This window comes from Monodon monoceros, unplaced genomic scaffold (genome assembly GCF_005190385.1).
Source record: "Monodon monoceros isolate NGI ecotype Baffin Bay Population unplaced genomic scaffold, NGI_Narwhal_1 Super_Scaffold_1, whole genome shotgun sequence".
Taxonomy (NCBI): Eukaryota; Metazoa; Chordata; class Mammalia; order Artiodactyla; family Monodontidae; genus Monodon; species Monodon monoceros.
This window is the reverse complement of record NW_021703765.1, coordinates 68,794,104-68,816,930: the sequence shown is the minus strand read 5'-3', so window position 1 is coordinate 68,816,930 and position 22,827 is coordinate 68,794,104. Positions and strand designations below refer to the sequence as shown.

At 49.3% G+C, this 22,827-nt stretch overlaps 1 protein-coding gene across 1 annotated transcript in view; it reads right to left on the bottom strand.

The window, feature by feature from the left end:
* Nucleotides 1–22,827, bottom strand: part of WSCD2 (WSC domain containing 2) — a 43,695-nt gene that overhangs the window by 7,196 nt on the left and 13,672 nt on the right. Inside the window, exons 3-6 of the mRNA XM_029231759.1 lie at nt 22,291–22,475; nt 9,200–9,321; nt 6,079–6,253; nt 1,544–1,708 (exon numbers count right to left, since the gene is read on the bottom strand). Coding sequence (XP_029087592.1) covers nt 1,544–1,708; nt 6,079–6,253; nt 9,200–9,321; nt 22,291–22,475 — 647 coding nt within the window. The remainder of the gene's footprint in view (nt 1–1,543; nt 1,709–6,078; nt 6,254–9,199; nt 9,322–22,290; nt 22,476–22,827) is intronic.

The window sequence follows — 22,827 nt, the reverse complement described above, 5'->3', positions numbered from 1 at the left end:
TACGAAAACATCCATGGGTCTTAGTTTTTGAGAGCCAGATAATTTGAATAGTGACACAAATCATGTAAAGTCACTGCCGTGGTTAGAGCTTCAGAAGAGGAGTAATCATGCCTACGTGCCACGAGAGGGGCCTGACAGTGATGTGCTGGAGGACTCCTCTTTGGGTGGAGTCTACATCTCTACCCCACTGATGCTGGGCACGCCGTACGACTGGCTTTGGCCAGCGGATCGAGGGCGGAAATGGGTCTCTGCCAAAGTCTCAGGATGCATCACGTTTCTGTTCACTCTGTGTGTTTCTGCTGTCACTGTGAGAAGGACATGCCCTGGAAGCCTGTTGGTCCCAGATGGTGAGAGACCCATGGAACAGACACGGGTCCAACCTGCAGTCTGCAGCTGAGCAGCCCCGCCAGCCTGGCCAAGATCACTGACCTAGTCAGGCAGCATCCAGAAAGACTTCCTGGGAGAAGGGGTGCTTAGGCTGAGAGCTGAAGGACGAGGAAAAATTTACCAACCCAAGTGAGGAGGGAAAGGTGGTGGGAACAGCAGGTGCAAAGGTCCTGTGGTGGGTGGGAAGAAACGTGTCACACATGAGCGACTGGTACAGGAGAGCAGAGGGCAAGAGGGGGATGTGATGAAGAGTTTTAGTACTGGACCAGAAAGACTACACAGCCCTTAAAAGGAATTAAGCAAAAGGAAGGAGGGACCGGATCAGGTTCTCATTTCAAAAGCTGAGGAACTGAAAGCCATTCTGGGTAGCTGGAGGATGCTTCTATAGCACTGACTCCATGCTGAACACTGCCCTGAGCCCTTTTCATGTAGTAGACAACTGATCCTTTCAATAATCCTTTGTGGGTTTTATTTGATAGATGATGAAACTGAGTCCCAGGGAGAGCAAATAACTTGCCCAAGTTACAGAGCTAGCGAGAGGCCCTTCCAATGGGCATGGGCAGCAAAGCCGATGTGTCCGCCATACTTGCGGTTGAACTCCGCCATGAGGGCCTTGTAGGGGTTGCGAATAAGGTTCAAAGCTAAGCCATCCTGCCGCCCAAGACTGTGCTCTTCTCCATCTTGGCCTCCCATGCCCATGAGAGTTAAGGCATTTGGATGGGCTCTTCGAAGCCAGTTAGAATGCTAATGTATCCATACTAGACCTTCAAGACACTGGCTGTGTTTCCAACTCAAATGAGTGATCTGGGACATCGTGTCACCTCTTTGGGCTTCAGTTTCCTGTATGATGTGCCCAGCATACAGTAAGTGCTGAAGGAATGACTTAAATGGAGGGAAGGTCCCAGGCACATAGTAGATGCTTAATAAGTGTCTAATGTTGACAGAAGCAGGTGAGGTACCCAGGACATGATACTCAGGAAATGTTTGTGGGATGTAAGTGAAGGGAAGGTACCAAGCACATAGTAGGTCTCGATAAACATGCCCAGGCGAGCTGAGCAGCACATAGTAGGTGCTCAGGAAGGGGTATTCCCATGCCCTCCCAGGGGGTCCTTCCCGAGCTCCTGCCCCCGTTCCCTGTTCCCCTCCGCCTCCTCACCTTTGTTGTAGAGAGAACCGTCGAAGTAGTAGCTGCCGGTGTAGAAGCCGGTGGCCAGCTCGATGAGGTGGCGAGCCCACGTGTTGCCGGCACCTGGGAAGCTGGCCAGAGCGATGAGCTGCTTGGACTTGGCTGGAAGGAACCTTCTGTCCATGCAGCGGTTGTCTGCAAAGGGCAGGGCACAGACAGGGGTCAGTGGCAGGGGCACATCAGAAGGAGCCTGTTTAGAAGGGACCAGGGTGTGAGTCCCGTCCCTGCCACTTCCCAGCTGTGCGACCCGGTGCTTTCTGGGCCTGTTTCCTCATTTGGAAATGGGAAAATGGTTATATGAGATAATATATGAAAAAGGATAAGCACATGGTAGGGATTCAATAAAAGTCAGCCAGGAGGATGAGCCTTCTCTCCAGCCTCAGTTTCTCCCCTGTCCCACTGAGTCTCTTATCACCCCCACACCTGCCTCCAGATTAAAACTCACAAATGCCGTCCATCTGCATGGGACTGAGTCCAAGGTTTTTATCTTGACCTTCAAGCCCCGTGTGGCCTGGCCCTTGCATCCTCCCAGGCTCACGCCACCCACATGCTCTCTCCTCAAACTCCCCCACCTGCCAGCCACTTGGTTCTTTCACTGTCTCATCCGTGCTCTGCTCCTCTTCTCCAAGCTGACTTGGCAGCTTCAGGTGCACTGGTCCCTCAGCCTTCACTGCCTCCTACCTGCCTTTGACTGCTTATTATCCTGCTCTCTGCTGAACTGGACCCTTCCTTCCTCCCTTCCTTCCTTCTTTCCTCCCTCCCTCCCTCCCTCCCTCCCTCCCTCCCTCCCTTCCTTCCTTCCTTCCTTCCCTCCCTCCCTTCCTTCTCTGACTCCCTGGGCTATCATTAGTGTACTATGTCCATCTCTCGTATTACTTTCTGCTACTGTAATTCAAATAATTATTCGTTTAGTCAGAAACCCTTCCCATATTGTCCTTTGCTGATTCCCTGGCACTTTCCATACTATCTGGCATCCACCTAACCATCCATCTACCCATCCATCCATCCATCCATTCATCCAAGAAACATTTATTATCCTTACTTGCTTTCTCACAATAGCCCTTCGAGGGAAAAGTTTGAAGTCCTAAATTTAAATTCCAATTCTGCCATCTCCTTGCTGGGTAACCTTGGAAAAATGATGGATCTGAATAAACCTCAGTTTCCTCACCTGTAAAATGGGAATGCTGATAATGATGACATCCTGGGGGTTGGTTAGGAGGGTTAGAAGAGAGAATGGGTGTTGAATGTTAACACAGGGTTCACATGCTGTGAGCTCTTAGTATTGATGCTGCTAACCAGAGACCAGGTCTCTTCCCCACCATGCACATTTAATCTGTTTGTTCAGAGGAGAGCAGATTTTGGAAAAAAACAAACCAAAAAGCATCTTTATCAAGCCAAGTAGGTGTCTGGGAATGGTTTTCATGGGAACACATTGCAAAAAGGAGCCTAGATGCAAAACTTTCTGGAGAGTGGTTATGTTTTATATTTTGACAGAGGTGTGGATTTCATAGGACCCAGTTGGCATCAAATACTACACTTAAAAGTTGTGCATTTCACTCTATGTAAATGCTACTTCAAAAAATCATAAGTGGGGCTTCCCTGGTGGCGCAGTGGTTGAGAGTCCGCCTGCTGATGCAGGGGACACGGGTTCGTGCCCCGGTCCAGGAAGATCCCACATGCCGCGGAGCGGCTGGGCCCGTGAGCCATGGCCGCTGAGCCTGCGTGTCCGGAGCCTGTGCTCCGCAACGGGAGAGGCCACAGTAGTGAGAGGCCCGCGTACCGCAAAAAAAAAAAAAAAATCATAAGTAAATATTGAATTATAATTAGTGATATGCAGACTGAAGTGTAATGATGTTTGCAACTTACTCCGAAATGCATCCAAAAATAAAAATTGAGGGATGGAGTAATGGAGAGATGTATGATAAAGTAAACAGAACAAAATGTTGACAGATGTAAAATCTGTAGGATAAGTCTAGCAGGTTCATTGTGTAATTCTTTCCATTTTTTTCTGGAGGTTTGACATTTTTTCATAATAAAATGTTGGGAGAGAGAAAGAACCTGGCCCCTCAATTTCCCCTGAAAACAGAATTCTCCATTCAAATACTGCCTGGGCGGCGAGGATAAAGCTGGTTATTTTCAGCACTAAAAAGGAAGTTTATTTGGTTCTTAAGCACCACAAATCGAAACAGATGCTGGAGGCAGTGTTGTATATAGCTTTGGAATCAGACAGACCTGTGTTTCGATCTAGGATGATCATGGCCTAGTTGTGTGACACTGAACAAGGCTCTTCACCTCTCTGAGCCTCAGTTTCCTCACCTGTAAAGTGGGGCTAATAAACCTTACAGGATTAGATGGATAATGCATGTGAAGTATTTGCAGTGTATGTTGAGAAGCTGAGATTAAGAGTGCAGGCTCAGGACCCAGACTGCCTTGGTCTGAATCCCAACTCTGTTCTGTCCTAGCTGTGTGACTCTGGCCAAGCTCCTCAACCTCTCTGTGCCGGGTTGCCATATTTGTAAAATGGTAATAATAACAGCACCTATGTCATTGGACTGTTATGAGGATTAGATGAGTTAATTCAGTCTAAAGAGCTTAGTACCCGGCACACAGTAGGTACTCAATAAATGGCAGCCATCGTGGACCAGACTCTTGGCAGCCTCATGAACCACATGACTCTCAAGCCACCCCAGTGTGTAGGGCCTGCAAGTGTGACATGGGAAATTGAACACCAGTAATGGCCTGGGGCCAGGCACTGGGAATGAGCAAACCCATCAATCAGGGGCTATTGAAAAGGCTCCAGTGTAGGTTCTGTCCACATCAAAGCTGTTCATGGTCATGGGATAATTAAGCTGTGTATGACCCTTCCCCCAAGCTGGGGTAACACAGTTCTGCACAGAGTAATCAACACTTCCTGGAAACTAACAAACACTCATCCTTCCTCACCAGAGTGTAAATAAAGCCAAGGGCCACACTGGCTAAAAACATTTCTGCTCACTGGGCTCTTAGCAATATTCAGCTGCCATGGAAGCAGCCGCAGTTGGCCACCACCGGTACCCCCATCAGGCCAAACAGGGCGCAGGCTGTTGGTGAAGCTGCCACTAGCTCTTACAGCACCTTTGTAAAAATCAGATAAAGGTTCCCTCCCCTTCCTCTGGGCAGATGTGCTGCCATCCAGAGAGCACGGCATGACAGGCAGAGCGCAGGCTGGCTTTCAGGCATTACTTTTCTTCTAGGTTATGCCTGTGCAGTGCTCAACCTGCCCGACCATATATGGCAGCCTAGTTCCTGGGAGATGAAGAGGAGGTCTAGCCCAGTGGTGTTTTGTTAGCTCTCCAGGCTTCAGAGGGTGCGGGGAGTGTCCTTGGCACTGTGGGCAGAGGTTTCTAGCAGGGACTTTGGAGTCAGAGACCTGAAAGCAAATCACTCTTGTAGATGTCTGATTATGGCCAGTTCTCAATCTCTCTGAGTCTTGGTTCTCCCATCTGTAAAATGGGGATGGTATCATCCTGATCACAGGCTTACTGTGGGCTTCCCATCATTAAATGAGATGAAGCTTGGCATAGGACTGCACATCGCAGGTGGACAGTTTTTTCAGATATTGGGGTAATCCTTCACGGGTTTCCTTTGGGCTGAGCATCCCAGCAAGGCACCTTTCCAAGTGCCACCACCCTTCATGATGCCTCCATCAGGAGAAAAGATTTTCATCTAGTAATATTACAAACACCATGACCTCAGGCAAGTCCTTCACCTGTGCTGAGTCTCAGTTTCCCTACCTATAAGGTAGGCATAATGACTATTCCTGCCTCACAGGAAAGCTGAGGGGAATCAGTGAGAAAATGCATACGAAGGACTCAAGACTGAGTCTGGCACAAAGAAAGTCCCTAAGTGCCACCATCACCACCACCACCACCATCGTCACCACAGTCTGGTACCCCAATAGATGAAAGAGGAGATAAACATTGAGTGTGGGTTCCACTAGCAAAGGAAGAAGGATAAAAGTGGAAAGGATGAGTGAGACAGAGAAAGAGAAGAAAAAGTTATAGGTAAATCTGCAGAATCCTAGAATTGGAAGGCTAACAATCTACAGCTTCATTTTACAGATGGAGAAACTGAGGCTCAGAAAGGGGACACGACTCGCCCAGGATCATGCAGTGGGTCTGTGTTGAAGACCCAAGTCTCCTACTCCCAGATCAGATGTTTTCCCATTCAATCTCACAGCCCCCATTACAGGAAGAGCCACCAAGGGGGTCTTCAGTATAAGGGATAGAGATGAAGGTTTTCAGAGCCATCCCCCTTGCCAGGGGCCCTCCCTCCATTGCCCATGCAGGATCTCTAAGCCTGGCTATGCTCACCAGCCCTGCCTCTGCCCTCTGCCCTCTGCTCTCTGGCCTGCACAGTTCTCTTGCTGAAAGACTGGCTGGAATGGACTGGCTGGAGCATCTCTGGGAGGGAGGCCGCTGGGAGAGCTTCTGGGGGTCTGCTGGGTCGGGGCAGACCTGGCTTACCTTGGACCTGCGTCTGATACACAATGAAGTAACTGGGTGTCCCGCAGCTCTCAAACTCCTCCGCGCTGCACTTCTGGGCACAGAGCTGTTCGTCCTCTCTCTCGTGGAGGGGAAATCGCGTAGTGGGGAAGCCACAGTGGCAGGCGGTGCCTGCAAGGGCTGCCAGTGGGTACTCCTGGGGTTGAAGCAGGAGAGGAAAGGGAAGAAAGTCACCAAATCCCTGGACAGCCCGGACTCTGGATGCAGAACAGGATTTGCGTTCCAATCGTCCCCTTCTCCATCACTCTCCCCAGCTCAAGGGTCCCCAAGCTTCAGCAGCAAGATTTTGCCTATCTGCGTACCTCCTGTACTATTATATTTTCCAGCTTTTTTGAGGTATAATTAAGTAAAAAATTGCATCTATTTAAGATGTGCGACTTGACGTTTCAATGTATGTATACATTGCAAAATAATCACCACAATCAAGCTAGTCAACACACCCGTCACCTCACATAGTTACCATTTTCTTTTTTACTTTCCTGTACTATTATTCATTTATTTGTTTCCTTTATGTGTCAAGTCACTTTTTAAAATTAATTTATATATATATATATAATTTTTGGCTGTGTTGGGTTGCTGCACACGGGCTTTCTCTATCCAAAGGAACTATTTATTACTCCTGAAAGTAGCACTGGTTGAGAAGTATCATTTCCATACATTTCCATACTGTAAACCCCAATACTACAGAAACAAAACCACGTGATTAAATTCTAACTAGGCACTCTGCCTGCCAAGAACTTGAGCCTGGGGTCGACTCTGTTTTTCCTGCAAAAGGGAGATTAGTTGAGGGGAGAGAGGTGTTAAAGATACTTTAGCACTGAAAAGCAGCTTTCTCCTGGAGGTCTTGAAAGAAAACTGAAAAAGAAAAGTTTTTCTTATGGCCATGCATTATGCCAGAGTAAATCCTCTGTGTCTGACAGTGATATGAAGCCCATGCTTTGGGAAAAGCTGTCTGAATTCTTTCTTTTAAGCCAAAGAGGATGTTGATACCTACCTGTAGCCACAGTCTTTGCTGGGAGAGCTGCTCCGAATTGTTTTATTTGTTCTATGAAAGAGCTAAGTGGGAGCAGGCTGGGCCTGAGATCTGGAGGGCAATGGACTGTCCTTGGTCCAACTTGCTTCTGCTCAGACGCATGAAGCTGAATTCTCCCTGGCAGCTGGTCCAGGCATAATGTGGTAACAAACCAAGGTCATACCGCCGTGGCTGGTTCCGGTGAGCTTTGCCATGGTAGGTAGGTTTGGTTTATTTCTCACAGGTGTTAAATATGAGCTACAGCACGTAGCCAAAGATCAGAGAGATGCTGATACAGGTGGGTGGACCTGGGCTGGGACTGATGGTATTTTCTAGCCGGTGACCCATGTTGAAGCCTCCTCTGACACCCTAAGTCTTTCAGACCCTCCACCACTTGACACAAGCAGCTCTGGACCCCTGTCCACTTAATCCCCTCAATTTTCCTCCTGTGACGCCCTAAGGAGATTAGAAGAAACTAGAAGAGGGAGGTTTGCAGTGGGGTCTTCCTGTCGCCCCCCACCCCGCCCACGCAACCTGCCCACACCTTTGCTTCCCTCCAGTCCTATGTGCAGCTGGACCCTCTTCCATACTGGTTTGCCCTGTGACCTCACTGTCTTGTGTTTGTCCTCCACCTCTGGCTGATCTGTAGGTTCCTCCAGAGCCCTCAGGACAGAGGAATGTCCACCTGGAGGGGATGCCATGGGAGGGGGATTCCTGCCCAAGAGAGAAAGCTGGACAAAAAGATGGTCGAACCTTCTTCATTCTTATGAACATCGCCCCTGACCTTCCAGGATGCCTCTTGGGAGCAAAGCAAGCACTCAGGAAATGTTTGGTGACTTGAAGTGGCCTGGCTGCCCTTGAATGGTTCCTGGAAGCCTCTCTGCGGGGTCTCTAGGGTAGCTCAGAAGTCAAGAGAATAGATTTGGTGTCAGTCCCAGTTCTGCCACTTGCTTGCGCTGTGAGCTTGGGCAAGTGACTTCATCTGTCTGAGCCTTGGTTTTGTCATCTGTGAAATGGGGATGAAAATTCCCAACACCTAGCTTTGTTGTGAGAGGTAAACTGTGTGACCCGTGGGGCAGAGGGCTGCATGGAGGAGGTGCTCGGTAAGTGGCAGTTTCTATGATGATCCTTTCAGTCTTCCTGAGACATGCTTTGTGAATTAGGAGCCTTGATGAAAGAAAAGCCAAGCAGGATGAGTCAGAGCAGGTGGGGGCATTCAGCAGTTGGGGCGCACGCTGAGCACCCAGCAAGAGCCACAAAGTTGGCCCCCAGCAAATGTCAGCGTCATGGAGGATAAAGACCATATCTTGTTGACTTTGCACCCCCAGCACTGAGCACAGGGGCCTGGCACAAAGCAGGTTCTCATCAAATATTAGCTGAGTGAATGAATGAAATGGGCAACCACCTTCTTGTGGTTGGGGAAGGGTGGTTCTCCTTTGGACCCTCGTGTAATTAGCTCACCTTGAGTGAAGGAGGGAGGTCCTCAGACATCACTGAATGCCAGCGATGAGCCTAGCTCCGTGCTGGGTATTGGGAGTGGTCACAAAATGTTTTAGGCCACAGTCTCTGCTCTTGTGGCGTTCCCTGTCTGGCTTGGGAGGAAGGATAAACAGTCACCCATCAAGGATCTCAGGCTGAGAAAGGATCAGCCAGTTGGATCATCCAGTCCAACTGATATCCAATGTCCAAAGTTCCGTATGCCACAGCTGCTCTGCCTCTGCTTGCATACCTCCAGTGATGGGGAACTCACTCTGTCCCAAGGTGGGATTGTCCTTGCCTTTACCTGGCAATCTTCTACACACGCTTCTCGGCCCAGTTCACATGTGGCCCTCATTCCTGAGCAGTCCTCACTATTAGAACAAACACACTTCTTTGGAGGGAAAGAAATGGGCCCCATGTAACTCCTACCCTTTGGATCCACATGAAACAGTCAAATTCCCCCCATGTCACAGATCACAGTAATGACCTCTCTCATCCCAGCTGGGCTGCTGCTCCTCCAGACAAGCATCCCGTTCCTCCAGCTGCTCCACACCACCCTCCCCAGAGCTCCGTGCACAGAACCAGGCTTACCTTCTCTGTGCAAAGGTCCACACACTTGTCCACAGACATGTTGGGCATGGCAGCCGTCACGGGCAAGGCCAGGGAGAGGTTGTCGGGCCTGCGGAAGCAGCCTCGGAAGACTGCACTTCCATCTGGAGAGACAGAGGGAAAAGAACTAGTCAGATGTAGGCTGGGAGAGCCACCTTCTAGGCAAGAGTCTCGCCCAAGGTCACGCAGTGAGCCACAGTGGAGACTCATGAGCTAGAAAATTCAAAGAATGTCCTCAACCCTGGCATCTCTGTCAACAACACAGGTCACTGAGATGTTCTTGCTGGGCCTTATAATCCCCTTTTCTTTGTCACCACTCCTATGTCTCGCTTTCTCATTCTTGGTGGTGGCAACTTTTCATTTAGGGAAATGACAGATGCCATGGAGGATTTTCGTGATCTCATCAGGAGAGGGTTGGGCATTTGAGGACGGAGGGAAGAAAAGGGTCCAGAGCTCTCCTGCCCCTCCTTCCAGCACTGGGGTGCCCCCTCTCCCTCCCATTGTCCTGGGCTTTAGGGGAAAAACCGGGGCCTCGGGAGTCTCTGCCCCACTCAGTGCTCTAAGGGACTGATTTGTTGGAGAGATTCCCCTTCAGATAACCTAATCTGGAAACATCCCAGCTACGCAACAGAAAATTCAGAAGACGTTGCTATCTCTTTAATAGAAGTCATCCTCAAAACAATACTCAGAGATGTTGTCTTCAGCTGGGTTTACTTGAAGCCGAACCTGAGACAATGTTTTATGGCTTCTCAGGAGAAGCAGGACAGGGCAGGGGAGGAGCTAAGTAAGCATGTGATCTTGGCTGGGTCCCACCTCCAGCCCGGAGGGTAAACTGTACCACAGAGTTGGTCCCACTTTAAGGAAAGGGGCCGACCTTGGCCCTATGTGCCCCCCTCCCCAACGTCTGTCATTTGGAAGGCTGCTGGGGCAAGGGTCATTTTTCAGACAAGGGGGCAGATGTGAGCCATTAGTGGTAAAGAGGATTTGGGTGGGTACCCTTTGCATCCATTACAGGTGTACACAAAGACATCAATAAGGATGCTCATTGCAGCATTTATTTAAATTAACAGGTGAAAGACTGGCAGCAACCTTGCTGTCCAACAATGAAGTACTGGACAAATAAAGTAGGGAATGACAACACAATGGGATTCTATGCCCCATCAAAAATAATGATGTTAAAAGTTACTTTAAAGAGATGAAGATGTGTTCAAGATAGAATGTTAAATAAAAACTGAGACCATGAAACTCCACATATTATAAAATATCAATTGTGTCCGCAAATTCTCTCTCAGTGTAAATCTCTGGAGGGACATAGACTAATACGTTAACAACCACGGTTATCTCTTAATAGCAGACGTGATGGTTAAGTTTTGTGTCAACCTGGTGAGGCTATGGTGCCCAGTTGTTTGGTCAGACACTGGTCTAGGTGTTGCTGTGAAGGTTTTTTGAAGATAGGATTAATATCTACAGTTCGTTGACTTTAAGGAGACTTAACAGAGATTTCCCTCTAAAACGTCGGTGGGCCACATCCAATCAGTTGAAGGGATGAGGGGAAAAAAACGAGGTTTCCCAGAGAAGAAGGAATTCAGCCTCTGGGTGTCAGGCTTGCCAGCCTCCACAGCTGCATGAGCCAATTCCTTAAATCAATCTCTTGATTTATATATTTGCATATATCTTACTGGTTCTGTTTCTCTGGAGAACTCTGATAGGATATAGGCAATTTTTATTTCCACCTTTTTGTAAAACTCTTTTCTAACTTTTTCGACAGTGCATAGTTATTTTTTAATGTAATAAAGACAAATTTAAAAAATTATAAGTGGCCCCTGTCAAATTTATCTAAAGACTCATGGTGCCCATTTTCAATTGGGTTCCACTGTTCTCAAATCTGAGCTGTATACACTTTTCTAGAAGCACAGCTTTCACATAAAATAAAGGACACTGTTGATGCAGTGAATCAAAATCAGGAGCACAAAAGTAGGTGCCATTTACTGAACACCTACTATGTGTGATCCACTCTTCTGAGAACTTTGTGAATGCCATCTCATTTTACCTTCCTGGGAACTCTGCAGGGTCCATAGTAAACTCTCATTTTACGGATGAGAGACACAGGGCTTAGAGAGGGGAGGTTATGTGACAATACCAGGGACGCACTGTTAGCGAAAACGTGCTAAGGATTATCTAAGAAAGACAATGCTAATCCTTGGGGAAAAGTGAAGCAAGCTACAAAAATCAACAACTCTGATACAACTCTGTCTTCCCCTGCACAGTCCTGGGTTGGGGAGGGTCTCAGATCCCCCAGGGTGGTGGCAGAGGGCTCCAGGAAGGAGCCCTCTTTTTTTTTTTTAGCATATACGTATATATCTATATTTAAGTGCAGAGAAAAGGATATGAAATTACTCCCCGGGCAGAAGGATGGTGGAGGAGGGGGGAGGGAGTCTAGGAATGAAAATTTTAAATCTCAGCTGTCAAAGGCACCCTAGTGATTACCTCTACCACCTGGCACCATGTAGCCTGAAACTGCTCATCGTGGAGGCAAATCTAGCAAGCTGAGAAGACATCTGGAATTGGGTTAAATGACTGATTTCCGGAGCATGCTGCAGGCTCCCGCCACCCAGCACCATCTCCTCCATTCCCCACCTCTCACTCTAGGCTGCTGCGAGAGGCTGGTGAGAAGTGATGGTGGTGGACGCTGTGGTCCAGGCCTCAGTTTCCCCACATGTAAAAGATAGGGAAGGGGTTAGACTATGCAGTCTCTTCTGTACAGGACAGCCCTCCATCCCCCAAATGAGGAACTGCTAGACCCCAAATGGCACTAGTGTCCCGTGGGGGAACACGGGACAGTCTCCCATCCCGTGGCCCAGGATGCACCGAGGGACGCGCCATTTCATCGGTCACCCTGAGGAAGAGTTAACGATGCTCAGAGAATGTGCCGTACGAGGTGAGGATGTGGAGGGGAGTCAGGCGTTTAAGCTAAAGATTTACAGCAATGAGATGAGAAGCCGGAAGCAGTGTGGACGAAACCTCACGTAACCAGAAAACTTAGTTAGCTGGACGCCAATCAGGTCCCAGGGCAGAGACGCTGGCCTTACTCTCAGAAATAAAGGGACTCGCCTTTTCTCTTTAGACTCCACCAGTGTTTACTGAGCCCGCACGGATGCCAGGCTCCAAGCTGGGTGCTTTGGCTCCACTGAATCTTCGCAGCAGCCACGAGCAGTAGCTGCCACGGCTGGCTCAAGGAGGCACTCTGGCTTCCAGGGTCACAAAGCTGTCTAAGGACAGAGTGAGATCAAAGCCAAGTTGCTCTGTCTCCCAAGTCTATGCCTCTTCCAATAATAATAATGCTACTATGATGATTAGATGCTTATAGTCATATCATAATATCATTGTTATCATCACAGCCACTGTATATGGGTCACGTGCTATCAGCCAGGAACTAGGTTCAACTGTTCACACATGTGGCCCCGTTGAACCCTTGCATCATTCTGGTGGTATAAGGATCCCCATTTTTACAGATGGAGAAACTCAAGCCTCAGAGGACTGAAACCGCTTGACACAAGTCACCCAGCTTATAAGAGGCAGAGCTGAGACTGGAGTCTAAGTCTGAGATGCTTCCATTCTTGACGATCTTATCGAATGCTCTCGCCGTACCAGGCACTGTGTAAGCACTTGATATACTTTATCCTCCTAATTCCTATAAAGAAAGTCTCACTCTCTCCATTATACAGAAGGGGAAACAGAGGCTCAGGGGGTAAGTGGCTTGCCTAAGGGTCACACAGCTGACAATTAGCAGCATCTGGATTCTAACCTGGGAACATCTGAGCTCAGAGTCCTCACACTCTGGGCTGTCCCTCTTTAAGGAACCACCCCCAGGCCCTGTTTGAGCATTTTCAAAACACTGTGACATCTATTCACTCCCCTTTGACCACTAATCATTCACAAAGGCTGTCACTCTGGGGTCTCTCAACTCTGGAGTTGGATTCTCTTTAAGCACCTAAAAATGCCTAGAACTTGACACTGAGTCTCTAGAACCATATTCAAGTTGTTAACCTGCCCCTTCCCCACCAGGACCCTATTCAAGGGACCACCTTATAATCCTCCTGGGCCCCAGCTGGGGCAATGGTTTTGGGGTTGAGGCCAAGGGAGGCCCCTTCAGCACTGGTGTGGTCCTGGGTACCCTGTAGGGGTGCAAAGCCCACCACCTTTTATCCTATAGGGTGGATCCTTCCTGGAGCCCTCTTCCACCACCCTGGGGGGTCTGAGACCCTCCCCAACCCAGGACTGTGCAGGGGAAGACAGAGTTGTATCAGAAGGCATTGGGGGTTTGGGGGTATGTGTGGGTGTGAGGGAACCAATGGGGCAGGAGATGCAGACCATGAGGGTAGCTTGGGCCTGGTTGTAGTGAGGGTGTGTCTGGGAGGTGGGACACTTGTGCACAGTGTGTGTGACAGGGAGGCAGTGTGTGCATCTTGTGTGTGTGTGCGTGCGTGTGTGTGTGACTGGGTTTGTGATGGTGTGAGTAGAGATCTACCTATTTGGGTGCGTGGATACTGAGCTCTGAGACTACAAATGTGCCCCCGTGGACCTGGTTCATCTGAGCGCATTTGGGTCTGTCCACGTGGGAGTCTAGGACCCTGTGTGAGCAGGTGTATGTCCACCTGCCTGCCTGGTCTCTTGACAGTGGGCACTGGGCTGTGGCTGTGTGCTTCGGGCTGTGACTGTATGGTTGTGCACTGGACCTCTATGGGATGAGTCTTATCGAGGGGAGGAGACATAATCTTGGAGGCTCTCTCTGGGTTGCCTGGCAACCATGTACCAGAGAGAAGAGCTCCCCCTATTCTACCAGAAGGCCTGGCTGAGCCTCAGCCAGCCTCCCACTGGACTGGCCCAATGCCACCAGGGTTGGGCATTTCCCAACAACCCCTGAACAGCCAGCACCCAGATTCGAACAAAAACTTTCGTCTCCTCAGTGCAAGGCCACTTCATGCTTGAGCCACACGAGAGAGCAGAACAGGAGGGTGGGCCCCTCTGCTGGAGTCCAGCCCAGACTGAGTCTCTCCCCAGGGTGTCAAGACCACAGAGACCCTTCCACCTGGAGCCCACAGACAGGTGCACTGTTGGTATCGGTCCAGTTCCTGCATATCACAGAACAACTTGCACATGGGTCTCTGTACAGGAGTGTGTGTGTCTGACCGTAGGCATGTGAGAGCAGGAGTCCACCCATGGTAGTCTTTGGAGTCACCTACTATTAGGGGCTCACCCTTGGATCCTCTTGCAGATGTGACCTTGAGTAACTGAGGGCACTGGGGTATCACTCAGGGCCCTGTGAGCCCACAGGCTCTTCATCTAGGCCTCTGGCCAAATGTTCTGCCCTCCTATCACCCCCAGCTGGATGCCTGTCTCTTGGGCCAGATCAGCACGCATCTCCAGATGGCCCCGAGGGCCCAACTCTGACCCAGGGGCTCCAGAAGAGGCCATCCGGCCTGGCACCACACCAGAAGGCCATGGTACTTCCCAGGACCATGGTACTTTTCTGGATGAGCTGCCCTGGCCAAGGAGCAGAAGACCAGTGGCTCAGAGACACGAGTTCTAATCCTGACTTTGCTTCTCGTCCCTGAAAGGTGGCATCTTCACCTGTCAAACGGGCAGCTCTCCTCCACACAGTGCACACAGGCAGCTCCACCCTTCTTCACTGACCTTGGCATGTTTCCTCTCCTTTTGGAGGCTCAGTATTCTCATCTCTAAAATGGAGGCATAAACACTGGGTGGATCATTCAGAGCCGGACATGAATGAGATTTGTCAGTACAGTGGAAGGGACAGGCAAAGGGCTGTGAATCTGTCTCCTTATAGGAAGTAGAATTCCTACCCTGGCTTCTCCCCAGATGATTTTCTCCTGCCTTCCTGGATGCCAGGAGGCCAGATTGCAAGTGTGGGAAGAGGAAGGAAGACTCTGTAAGCCCAGCTCTGCTGAGACAGGTCTCCCTTTGACATTTAAGCATCCGCTAATGAGTCCCTGACCCTCCCAGCTTAGAAAGCAGAGCTGAGCTGAATGCCCTGAATACCAAGTAAGGTGACGTTTCCAGAGGCCTTAAAGGGCCAGAGAGGGGTCAGAAGCTGCTGCTGTGAGTCTCTCTTTGGTCAAGGTGTGCACTGGAGTGGTGGGGGGAGGGGAACAGGTTTGGGAAGTTAGTTCTAGGAGCAGTAAACCTGCTGGATGTGGGGTCTTCCTACAGTCTTGCCCATTCTGCTTTTGGAGGGAAACCACATGGATTCACAGAGAATTCTGTGATGTCTAACGGGAAGGTCGGACTCCCAGGGATCTGGGGAACACTTTGGAGGCCACCTCTCTCTGCAGGTTGCTCTCCATTATGGCTTGGTGATTGGAACACTGAGAACATGCACAGTGGCCAACACGTTGAATCCTCCTGCTACCCTCATTTCCTCCATCTGTAAAATGGGTTGCGTCACCGGTTCTCCACACCAGTGGTGAGAGGTTTTCTTTTCTCTTACGTCTGAAAACAAAAGAGAAGTGGCCAGCCTGGGTCCCTTGACCTTCCTAACACTCTTCCTGTGATACAAAGAATTTTGGACTTCCACAGCAGTAGGTAGATGCCTTCCTGTTTGCAAAAAAGCTCTCGTGCCCAGCAGAAAGGGCCTTGGTTTTTAATTCAGACAGACCTGGGTCAGCAACTTACTTAGCTGTGTGTCCTTGGACTGAGCCTCGGTTTCCTCATCTGTATATGGGGATGAGTATCTCTACCCTGCACAGGTGGGACAGAAGGCGACGCAGTGACATTCACAGTGCCTGAGACCTACCAGGATTCAGTCAATGTGTCTTCCTGCTCCTTCTTCATTGCTCGTTCATGATATGTGAAGGGTGGCTAGATCGCAGGTAGGAGACACTATCAGTGCCCCATTAATACACTCCTGGCACTCACCATCCCAGTACAGGCTGACAGTGACCTACTGTAAACACCTAGGGTATGTGAGGGACAGACTGCACTTGCCAGGGAGTTAATCTCCCTGGGAGCCACCCTCAGCCGATGATGGGTGAACGTTGGAGGATAAATACTGCAGCTTCCTGCTCCTCCAATGGGACATCTCTGAAGCACGCTCTCCACCACCTCCCACAGCTCCCCGGTGGGATTAAGTCTCAGCTGTCCTCAGCAATGACCTGCTTTGTAAAGGGCAAGTACTGGCTCCTTCCCTTCCCTTTCTCACGTCTCCACTCCCCTGGAGGTGCATCCTGGGGTCATGATTCAAGTAAACCAGAGCTCACATCCTTGTCTCTGGGAGAACCCAACTTAAAATATCTTGGATCTTTGAGCATTCTTAATTCACAAGGGAAATCCTGCACAGAGTTCAGAGCCACTGCTCTTCACAGCCTGTAGCCTGTGAGAATGGCACTCCCTGGAGTTGTGCAGTACAGAGTCCGTGGGCAGTAGCAGCAACCCTGAGTAGTGTCTTCCTAACGACCAACCCTTGCTGAAGAATAGCAACAAAGGTAATAATAACAGCTGTTTACTGTATGTCGTTAGTGCTAAGTATGTTACACATATCACACCTCAATTAATCCTCACAACAACTTAAGAGGTAGAGGATGCTATTATCCTGTTTTGCAGGTGGAGACCCCGAGATGTAATAAGATTTGGTCACTTTTCCAGCTCATACAGCTAGTGGGGAGCAGAGTAGGGATTTGACCCTGATCCTATTTGACATCACATCCTAGGTTCCCACCTCTCTGCTATTCTGCAGGAGGCCTGCTGAATTCCAACATGGTTGGGCTCCAGAGACCCCATGCCAGCCACCTGAATTTCCCAGAAACCCTCTGAGGCTCCACAGTAGGGGTCCAAGGATCACAAAAGCCCATGCCCCACATTCTGATAATGTCAGCTCTTCGTCGCCAGGCCAACTGGGATGGTGCATGACCTCGGAAGCTTGGAGTTTCTACTAGCAAGAGGCGAGCAGAGCAACTGTTCATCAACTCCCTTTACTGGGGGCAGATGAAGAACATCCTGGAACCAGCTGCAAGTATCTCTGAAGTCCATCATCTCTTTGTTCTGGGGCTTCACAAAGATGAGGTAAATCCCACCAGGCATCAGCTTAAAGGCAGGCGTGGAAGAGTTCTCCTTGGTTTGAAAGAGGCCATCACCCCCTGGGTAATTAGGCCAAGCTCTACTGCATTAAAGATGCTGGTGAGGGGGAAAGGCAGTGAGCTGGGAGCTGTTAATGGCTACCTATAATCAGAGAGAGATTGAATTGCACAAAGAGCCTAACTGTCCGAGGAGAATTCAAACCAGCTATTTGTAGGCATCACCAGAGGCTCCTGTGAGCTGTTGGAAATTCAAATAGCTTGAGTTGGGTGCTACTCGGAGTGAGTTGAGGAATTTTCATTTCAGGAAGGAGGGTGCATCACCACTACTTCATAACAGGCACTGTGCTATGTGCTTCCTCAATTTTATCTCACTTGGTGGCCAGAGCAATCTTTCAAGGTTGGAATTGTCTCCATTTTACAGATGAGGCATTTGAGGCTCAGACAGAATGAGTGGCTTGACCAAAATCAACACAGCAAGTAAGTGAAGGAGTTGGGATAGAAACAATGTCTGCCTGATTTCAAAATCTACAATCATTGCTCCCATAGCCTTCCTGGATTACGGTTCATGGAGAAGAGCAAACCAATTCTCCCCCATCATGATGCAGAAGGAGAAAAAATTTTCTAGCTAACATCTCCTTGGCCCTACACAGCAGAACACATGAAGACCCATATGAATTATAAAATTCAGGGGTCCCAGGCATATATCAAGGGAAAGGAGAGGCCTCCAGGCCCGGCAAAGAAGGAGCTAGACATAGCCCATCCATCCAATATGACTTTCCATGGTCATCTGAGGCTCCTCTCAGCAGAACTGGTTAAAATGGAGTATCAGTGAACAAAAAATACAAGCATTGCACAACGTTTCCCTTCGAACCTTCAAAGACAAAAAATCGCCAGAACTAGCAACAGTACACAAGAGCCACCAGGTACAGTGTGACCCACGAGTCAAGATCTACTGTTTCAGTGATAACATGAGCTTCATAATACTTTCACCAAGAGAGAAAAGAAAAAACAAGAGGGAAAAGTGCCGAGTCCTGGGAGAGGCTGGTCTGCAGTCATGGGGGTTTTAGGCAGCACTAAAGGATTGTCAGCACCACGGACAGCCACCCACGGGACCCACATACATATTGTATATTTTGTGTAATTCTAATGAACCTTGCAATGCGAATCTTGCAAGGATCTTTCAGGCAAATGAAATCTCTTGCAACACCCTATAAAGCCATAATACTCTCAAATCACCAGCAGGTCTCTGCCCCTGGGAGGAGAAGCTACACTTACTGACACATTTAGCAAACTGCTGTGAAAAAATGTAATCCAACCAAGAAGGAAGTCCATTTCTCAGTTCTTTTCTAACAAGGGCAAAGAGTCCGTGTGCCCGAGTGTCTGTGGCAAGAAAGAATAGCAGGATGCCTGCAGACATTTGCTCTGCCAACCTTTTAATGCTCTCACTACTATAGGAGCATTCCATCACCTCGGAAACACGCAGGCTGGCTCCCCACGCAAGGTGGACACCCCACCAGAGTGATGCTTGGGCGATAATAAGCCTCCTTTGGATCTTCACAATCATGAAGAGTTCTGTGCCACTGCTCAGGGAAACACAATTAGGACACGGTGTTAATACAAACTAATGACTCTACAAATGGAATCTGGTTTCCACCATATCTGTTTCCTGGAGTGTTTGCTCATTGCCCTCCCTAATGTAATACATGCTAGTGTCGTGTGCCAGTGGAAGGCCTCCCTTTCTGACTTATTTGTGTATAAATCAGATCTCAGGAATGGGAAGCCACTGAGTCAGAACAAAGGCACTGGATATTCTGTATGGTGTAGAGTCAGGACGCAGGGCAGAAGGAGAGGTCAGGGGTCAAGGAAGAAAGGAGGTAAGTTAAATCCAAGGAACACTCCCAAAAGAGAGGCAATGGGGTCCAAAATCCAATACAAGAGGTCAAGGTGTCTACAGCACTATATAGAGTTAGCACTCAAACTAGGAGTCAGAGACCTGGGTTCCAGCCTATGCTCAGTCCCTAAGAAGTGCTGTGGCCTTGGAAAAATCATGCCTGCCCATCATGTCTAGAAATTACCTCTCAGCTTTTGCACACTCTATTCCCTCTGCCTAGATCTCTCCCCCACCCTTTGGCAATTTCTTGAGTCTGGATATCCTCCTCTTTTACACCAGGCAAAATCCTATGCATCTTTCAAGGCCTTAGTCAGTCAGCCCTCTTCTGTGGAGCCTCCCGCAGGGCTGTTCAATTTAGCCACTTGTGCTGTCTGGGCCTCAGTTTCTAAAGCCGTAAAATGAAGCATCAGTGAGGAAGGTGCTTCCAACAGGTCATTCAAAACATCACCTTTGATGATCCTTTTGTTCATGGCTGAATACACGACTCTCCCTTTCACCTGGAAATCTTAGAATGAGATTCAGCTCAAATGTTGCTCCCGTGGCTCCTATATATACCTGCCATGCTTGAACAGATCCCACTCGTCTTGGGTCTGTCTCTCCACTAGACAGTGGTCTCCTTGAGGGCAGGGACTGTGCTTTATTCCCCATTGTCCTCTCCATGCCTAATACACATGGGAGCAATCAAGTGTTTAATGAACAGTCCCCATGCTCTCTCCAAATACCATGTTGCCAACTGGGAGCCCACCAGGAGTCCCAATTTGACAAACCATCTGTCTCCTTATCCAAGCCACTTCCATTCTCATCTCAGCTACAGTAGCCTTGAGATTAGTAAGGCTTAGCTTTCCTTCTGGAGTTTCCAGCTGAAGGTGCCCAAGCTTCCAACCTTGTACAGTGACGATTCAGAACAACTGGGGTGGACTTAGAGAATCCAGGACTCCCCTCTCAGTAGAAATGAATGGGTTCCCCGTCTTCGACATAAATACAAAGATTCCTTTCTCAGATGGAACAAAACACCACTGCAGAGGTGGGCAAGCTGAGGGCCACAGCAGCATTCCCATCAGCCTCAGGGGTTTCTCACCAGCCACCACCCAGACAGCCCTCCCACTGCTACCAGGGCAAAACACACCCAATTGTAGCGGGATCTAGTGGTCTCGGTGTGTTGAGGTTTATATATTTCACCTGATGACTGAAAAATCTTTGTTGGTCCATGAGAGTGTTATTATACCAGGTGATCTCAATAGTGTGTGTGTGTGTGTGTGTGTGTGTGTGTGTGTGTGTGTGTGTGTGTGAGAGAGAGAGAGAGAGAGAGAGACAGAGAGAGAGAGACAGAGAGAGACAGAGACAGAGACAGAGACAGAAAGACAGGAGAATGTTCGTATTACCCAGCCAATCTGAACATTAACCAAAAGGAGGTGTAGCTGATACTGGCTGATGACATACACAGCCCAATTCTCCCAATTTATCTAGCTCAGCATCATCCACTAGAATGTTCTAGTGGCATCAGCTTTCCCTCTAAATACACACAACTTTAAGGCCATCTCTTCATATGGTCAACATCACCATCAAAATAATGTAAACATTGGCATAAAGAAATCAGTATTGGGGATGATAAATCTGCTATCAAATTAAAACCTCATTACACTAATGGCCAAACCAGAGACTTGCTGTATGGACATCATCCAGCCTGGATTTCACACACCCTCCCCGCCCTCTGCCAGCCAGACCTGCAGAGCTGGAGGAACTGAGGCAATGATGGGGAGGCAGATGGTGCCTCTGTTTCTAGAAATCAGCCACTTTGTAAACTGGCGGCATGCGGGACCCCGTTGTAAAGCAAAGCTTGAACAGGGCTTCAGAAACACGGGGTTTGGAAAACAGAACACAGTGTCAAGCACACCAGCAATGAATTCTTATAAACAATGACATTCATACGGAAGAGGCCTTTCTCTGCATGCAGACAGGCATTAAGGTTCTGCCAAATCCACCTGGGTGGGCAGGCTGACATTCTGGGTGGAACTTGTCAGCTCCATGGAGGTCTAAGGCCTTATTTTTCAAGGTGTGGTCCATGGACCAGCAACCTAGCATCACCTGGGAACTCCTTAGAAATGCAGAATCTCACCGGCTGAATCAGAATCTGCATTTTAACAAGATCTCCCTAGGGTTCATTGGAGCATTCAAATTTGGGATTCTTAGTTCTGGATTCCTATTCCTACCTCAGGACTGCATCAGAAGAGTAACCAGGACAAACCTCAGCCCTCTGTCTTTCGTCAAGGCCATTAGCTCTTCGTATAGGTCTGAAGGTCACCTTTGAGGTCACAAGACTGTGTGACCTTGGGCAGGCTTACTTAAATTCATCAAGCCTCGGTTTCCTCACTGTAAAATGGAGATAATTAACCATGGTAACTGCCTGAAAAGTCTGTAGGGAAGGGAAACAAAATCAGGCTTGCAGTGGGCTCAGCACGTGCCTGGCACACGGAAGATGCTTGATAAATAGACATTAACTGCTATTAAACACCCAGAGAGGGGACAACGGGACAATATCCACAGAAGAAGGGGTGGCTCTTGTCCTCGGCTATTCATCCCCTTCCCTCCCTCAGTTTGGAAACTGGAGAGTTTTTCCAACAAGACTGAAGCACTGGCAGGCGAGGGATAAATTCTCTCTACAGGAGCATTAAAGACATAAGCTCTGGAGTTGGTTTAAATCCTCTGCTGTTTGTGTGACATTGAGCCTCTGTCTCTTCATCTGTAAAATGGGAGTGGGTGAATAACAGTGCGATTTCAAGGGTCATCGTGAGGATTAGATGTGCTCTCCCATAGAAGGCACTTGGAAAACGATGAAGTGTTTGCTGTTGTCATTGTCATTGTCACCATCGTTAGACACAATCTGCTTTCAGAAAATGAGGAAGGACAGGCCAGCTCGGGCTCTATCTGTTTGTTAAGGAGGAAGAGGGGCGTGGCTGGAGGTGAGGCTGGGGCAGGATGGTGGCAGCCTTGGAGGGCAGCCGAGGGCTTAGGAGCAGTGGGAGCCGTGGAAGGTACAGGTGAGCGCTCAGGTGGGTGAGGGCAGAGAGGGGAGGGGCTGACTCACGTACACCTGCGGGCTGACTCCTGGGCCAGCTGCAGCCGGTAGACGGAGAGGCGGTTGGCGCCACCGCACACGCTGCCCCGCTCGCCCTTGCAGTCCATGTCACACTCCGCCTCGCTCACGTTTGTCGCCTGGATCTTGTGGCCACAGTAGCACTCGGCGCCGAACTCCAGCCCAGCATACAGGTAACCCCTGGGGGAGGCTGCTGTCAGGCCAGGGTAACTGCCACCATGGAGACCCCAGGGACAGGGTGACTCACCTAGTGAGGAGGCCTGGGGGACGGGAGGGCTCCGGGGACCAGGAGGTCCCAGGGGAAATGGAGAGACAGACGATGGAAGGGGGACAGGGGAGACCTCACGGGACAGGAGACAGAGGCTTCCAGGAGACAGGGAGATCCCAGAGGAATAAGGAGACTGGGGTGGGGGTCTCCCTATCTCCCTGGAAGAGGGGAAACAAGGAAGACTTTGGGCATCAGGGAGACCCAAGGAGATCTGAGGTACAGGGATACTCCAAGGGACAGGGGGATCTGGACTGAGAATAAGGA